This window comes from Crocuta crocuta, unplaced genomic scaffold (assembly GCF_008692635.1).
Source record: "Crocuta crocuta isolate KB4526 unplaced genomic scaffold, BGI_CrCroc_1.0 scaffold466, whole genome shotgun sequence".
In the NCBI taxonomy this organism is placed as follows: Eukaryota; Metazoa; Chordata; class Mammalia; order Carnivora; family Hyaenidae; genus Crocuta; species Crocuta crocuta.
Window position 1 is genome coordinate 1770914 of NW_027529672.1, and position 5802 is coordinate 1776715.

Consider the following 5802-nt stretch of genomic DNA (forward strand, 5'->3'; position numbering starts at 1 on the left):
CGAGGGCGGAGGCAGGGACGCCGCCACCAGGATGGCAGAGCACGTGCTTGCAGAGGGGCAGCGGCTGCCCCTGCCCCGGGTGACCCTGGCGCGGGGGTGGGGGCCCACCTTCTCGTGGATCTCCTGAGTGGACTGTGCATCGCAGAAGGCCACGGTGGCCAGGTCCTTCAGGATCGGCATCTCCACGGTGCAGTCTCTGCCATCGAGCAGCGCCACCAGGGGGCGGGGGTGCAGGGGGCCGTTCATGATCTGGGGGCGGATACCTGTGGGCGGCAGGGTGATGCGCGTGGGCATGGGGGCCTGTCCTCCGCGGGGGGGCGGGGGGGCTCGGCCACGCCCCCACCAGCGCCCACCTACCCCACCCTTACCCACACCCGTCGGGCTTGGGGGACCCCACAGCTCCCTCCCTACTCCCCAGGCCCCCAGGCTCAAAGACCACAGGCTACTTGGGAGTCCCCAGGGCAGATTCCACGACAAGCCAGGGAGATCCAGAGGGAACATCTGCCTGCCGGGTCCATCTGGGTGGGGGTCCGAGGGGGACCTGGGTCTCGGTGAGCATCTCCAATGCCGTGCACACGACCCACTGTGGAGCGAACTCTGCTGCGACGAGGAATCAGGCCAGCTCAAGACACAACTGCCACTGGTACCTGCCGCCAGGCCCACGGGGGACCTCCCCCCGCCCCCCCTGCCCCCACCATCCTTCTGAACAAACACGAAGGGCACGTTGTGGCTCCTGAGGAAACCCCTGGTGGACACAGGCACCTGGGCTCAGCTCCTGACCCCTCTGCACCTGCCGCAGGCGGCGGGAGATGTGTGGGAGGGCACGGAGGGCACCCTGCTCGCGGGGACCCGGGAGAGCAGAGAATTCTCCATGGGCAGGGGAGCGAGCTGCCCCTCCTCAGGTACCAGGACATCAAGAGAGGTCACGTGTCCTGCTGCTGTCATACCAGGGACACTGGTCCCCACAGCTGGGAGAGGGGGGGTGCCAGGGGGCACAGGGCGGGGCCAGTCCTTCCGACTCGCCGCCAAAGCACAGATGGGCCAGCTGCTCCGGGCAGACCAGCTCGTGGGGTGCTCATCGGGGCCAAACGAGAGAGCGGGAGGGGGAGCCCGAGGCCGGTGCGCATGGCGTGAGCCCTGGCCCTCCCTCCCGGTGATGCACAGGCAGCGTTTTCTCCAACCAAACCATTCTCTTCCAATCCGTGTCTGGCAAGTCTTGGACCTCGCGCCCCCCTCCCCACCCCCCATGGGACGGCGGCACCAAGATGGCCGGGTTGGAGGGTGGCTGCTCCCCGCACAGCCAGCGTGGGCGTCACAGGCTACAAGCGAGAACGAGAAAGCTCCCACGTGCCCGGACAAACTCGGGACGGTGGCCGGTGTGCCGAGGCTGGGCTCCGTCCGTTCCGTTCCTGCACAGAACGTACTTGCGCTGGCCTCCGTGTGACCACAGGATCCAGCAGACACGTGCCCGGCTGTGCTCAGCTGTGCGGTCCCCCCGAAAGGCTCCTCTCCTGCCGGCCCTGCAAAGCCCGCTGGGGGTGCCTGCTGGGACCCTGGACACGAGAAGCCCCACGTCACCACCGGGGCTCAGCACGACACGCATGTCAGAAGTGGCGACACGTTTGCACCTGGAGCCGTGTCCACGTTCCCGCTGGCACGTGGAGACGGGGAGGGCGTCCCCGCCGTGCCCACATGACTGCCGCAGGGGCCTCTGCCCCAGGAGAGCGCTCCCACGCCACAGCTGCTGCATCCTGGGACAATCACCTCATTGACCAAGGGGCAGAGAAAAGGCTTTTGTCCCGGCCTCAGGAGAGGCCAGGGCGCAGGATTCCTCTGGGCCGTGCTCCCTGCCCCGGGCCGGGCCTCCCCCGTGATCCGGGCCTCCCAGCCCGCGAGTGCCAGCGCCACTCCTGCCCAGCCCACCACACGGCCCCCCAGTGCAGGGTGGCCGCTGAGCCCGACATCCTGGGTACCAGGCTGGGCAACAGGGACTCCCCCACCTGCACGGCAGGTGGGGATCAGGGTACCGAGGCTGTTTGTTGGGGGGCCGGGGAGCCCTCTGCTAGCGTTCTTCTTGGCCCAACTGGCAGGTAAGCCCCACAAGAGGTCAAGATGAGTGTGTGCAAATGGGGAGAAGGGTTCCCCAAAGACCAAAGGTGCCATCTTGAGATAAGACCCCTGGACATGGCCCTTCACCCGACTCTGCAGAAGGAAGTGGGGACAGTGATTCACATGGTGGTCTACACCCTCTCATTTCATCCCTGAGATGTCAGCACCATCCCCTTAACAGATGAGAACACTGAGGCACTGAGGGGCGGGGGGCAGCCTGATGTGCGCACACAGGGGCTCTTACCTCTGGCCGTCTGTTTGGCCACCAGAAGGGTGAGACTGCCCAAATTCAGAACGGCCCGTTTTTCTTCCATCAGACTCTTCTGCCCCGCCCCACACCTGCTACCAAGCCCAGGGGCGGGCTCCCGTGGGACTGGGGTTCTACACTGCGGGGTCCGATTTGCCCACCTGTCCCGGGCCGTCCCTCCCACAGGGCGCAGAACGCCCTGACTTGCCGCTGAAGATGCTGGCAAACGTGTTAATCAGGCGATGTTTGCAGAGTTCAAGATCATAGTAAGAAATCCAAGTTGTTAATTAAAAAGCAACCACAGAGGAAAACGACAGGCAGGCGCGAGGCAGGCATCCAGAGCTTTCCCAGACATCTGGAGAGGCCGGCGGCCTTCAGCAGAAGATGTCCATCCACAGCATCAGTGCATGGATCCCGTTACCTGGGCAACAAGCTCCAGGTTGCCTAGTGATCGCCCCCCTCCCCTGGCTTGGGTCGCCTCCTCTTTGGCGAAACCCACCCTTTGCCCTCATCCAGGCTGGGTGGGCGGAATGCAGCTGAGGCTGATGCAGGAGGCCCCGGGCTCAGACGCGGGGAAGGACAAGCACGTGGGATGTGGGGGCCGCGCCAAGCCCAGTGCTGAGGAGGAGCGCGCGCGGAGCCGGGCCACGGCCACTGCTCACTTCCAGTGAGGAAGGGAACGGCACACACGTCCCCTCAGTCCCAGCAGCGGACTCGTCTACCCGCTCGCCGGAGAATGCAGCTAAATTCAAGCCACCCTGCCCAGCACCTGCTGTCCCTACAGTCTTGCAGCCCTGAAGTTAGGGTACAGGTTCCCAGGAGACCCCAGAAAATGCCAGCAAAGCTAAGGTGCAAGTCGACTTGCCATCTTGCCTCATGTTAACCTACACATTTTTCAGCGCTTCTGACAATTGGAGTAATTTTCAGTATCAGGGTCTAAGGGACAGGTTATTGCAAATAACCCTTTAAGGGACTATGGGAAAAGGGGTACCCAGGCAAGGCTGACCCCTAGACCTGGAGGGAGCACCCCATTTCCTCTGAAGCTAGGGGATGGGGGTGGGGAGCCAAGGCACACTGAATGCTTAAGGTAAACGGATTAAAAGCCTAGGCCTGTGGCCAAAAGCTAGGGTACCAAACATTATACACTGCTCCGACCCCAAGACGGACATTCAGAAGCCCACAATGTTACTCTCATTCCCATTTCACAGCCAGGGAGACCACACACCCCACCAAGGAAGAGAGCAACAAGGAGAGCACCGCCTCACACAGTCCCAGAGACCCAGCAGAGCCCGAGGAAACACTTGTCGATGAGGATCTGAGGGTCCTGGTGGCCCTCTAGTCAAAAGGACGACCCCCTTTCTACAACCTTGCCTTGTCCATTTCAGAACAATGCCAGCTGCGGTTGGACACATCACAGAAAGTGTATCAGCACATTCCTTTCAACAACTTGTCTGGCATTAACTTTGCAGGGCCGGCTCCCCTGGTGTCAATTACTTGCTGGTTTCAGGCTCGCCTCTGCACAAGCAGGGACACAGTGTCCCAGCTCGAGGCCAGCTCCGATGGCTGTCCTTGGGCCCAGTATTGCTTACAGCTGGAGCTACACATAAAAATATGTGAAATTAGCCATTTGGTGGAAAACAAACCTGATGCAAGGGTGCGCTGATTGTCCAGGGAAAGCCAAGTCCACCGGCCTCATGNGGGGGGGGGGGGGGGTCCCCGGGCAGGGCACTGGGAGCTCTCTTGCCATCCGCCTTTGATGCCACCTTATCTGAACAGCACCCGATCTCTTCTAAGGAGCTGCTGCTTCTACGGGTGACAGGCTGCCAGGGTTGCCGTCGGACAAACAGGACAGGCTTCCCAAAGCAGTGACCGAGGGGGAAACGGGCTCATCCTGCCACACGGAACGGTCCCGTGGGGCTTCCGAGATGCATTTTCTGCTCTCCTGGACACAGCGCGAGCTCAGCCGACAAGCCTGTCACAGAACCGTGCATTGGATCTGAAGATCTGATCTGAGTTGCTTTCTGTTGTTTGCGACTCAAGAACCAAATGGCCCGAGGGGTTTCTTGGTTTTACTATTTTAAGATTTCAGAAACTCAGCAGTTTTACCCCAGAGCAAAGTGACCGCAACAAACCTGTTCGTCCAGCAGGCAGAGAGGCCTCTATTTACAACAGACGGGATTTTGCTGAAGCACCCCGACCCGGTGACAGCCTGCAAACACCCGTGCAGGGCCAGTCCCTGCTGATCAGGACTTCCGGGACCACCGACGGGGGGTGGGGCCTGCCAAGCAGCGCAGAGTCGAACCGAGATCTTCACTGCTGCTCTGGCGGCCAGAGGACCCAGGCCTTGCCGGTGGAACCCAGCTGGGAGCCTCGGGGGCCTGGAGGCAGTTGCTGGGATTCTCAGGTTCCCTGGCAGCCGATGCTAAAATAAGTACCCAGAAAAAGCTGAGAGATCCAAACGGGCCTTAGAAAGATCGGAGACAAAAATGCAACGCCTGGCACACCTGGCCAGAGGGGGCCAATCAAATGAATGCGTCATCCGTTCCTAGGACTCACAAGGTGGTTTTGGAAGGTGGGGAGAGGCAATGCGGCCTCACAGTCCCAGGGGTCACTCAGACCTGCACTTGTAACGTCTTCAGCCCGGACCACTTCGCAAGGCTCCAATCACCTGACCATGCTGGCCACCACCCCCTAAATGCAGGTGCTCCCCAAGTAAAAAGCCACTTCCTGCAACCTTGCGCAAACCAGCCCTTCTTGGCTGGGCTCAGCGGTCCTGACTTCTAGAAGGCCAGACACAGAATCAGGTCTAGGCTCTGATAAGGGGTGTTTTTCACAGGCTTGCATTTATACAATCTAGGGCTCAAACTCATGACTGGGGCCCAGATGCTGACCGTGGGTCATAAATGAACCTGCCCAAACTGCGGGATTAAACTTGCAGACGTGGCTGTGCTGGGGGGGTGGGGCGGGGGTCCATCCATCTACCCCAGGGCACAGGGTTTCGGAACCCGGTCTGGGGAAGGAGGGTGTGGAGGCTGCACCTCGATGCGAGGTCTCCCTTCCTTGTAAACGTGTTTATCCGTGTCATAAAAACTGCTCCCATGTCAGACATGGGATCTGACAACAGCTGTTCTGCGGATGGCTGGAATCTGCTCAGAAAGCGGGTCTGGAAAGCCAGCAAAGGCAGTGACCGGCCCCCATCTCTGGAGGCCCGGAGGCCCTGTGCACACGGCAGCTACCCTGACCTTTCATGAGAAAGGACGCAGGAGACGAGGGTGGTCGGCTTCAAGGCAGTGAGCGTAGTAAAAGGTGTGTTGCTAAGCGTGGCATTATTTTAAACTTAAAAACAAAAAAACAAAAACCCTGCAGTTACCGCTAGAAATCTCACCTTTGTTTCCACGTCCCTGCCTTTTCAAGGCTGTGTCCGCGTCCCTCCCACCCCCCCTGGG

At 60.7% G+C, this 5802-nt stretch overlaps 1 protein-coding gene across 2 annotated transcripts in view; it reads right to left on the reverse strand.

Moving 5' to 3' along the window:
- The window catches only part of CTBP2 (C-terminal binding protein 2), a 105233-nt gene that overhangs the window by 11060 nt on the left and 88371 nt on the right, over positions 1 to 5802 (reverse strand). For both annotated transcript variants that reach the window (XM_077762952.1, XM_077762951.1), the window contains one exon: positions 109 to 263. In XM_077762952.1, coding sequence (XP_077619078.1) covers positions 109 to 263 — 155 coding nt within the window. The remainder of the gene's footprint in view (positions 1 to 108; positions 264 to 5802) is intronic.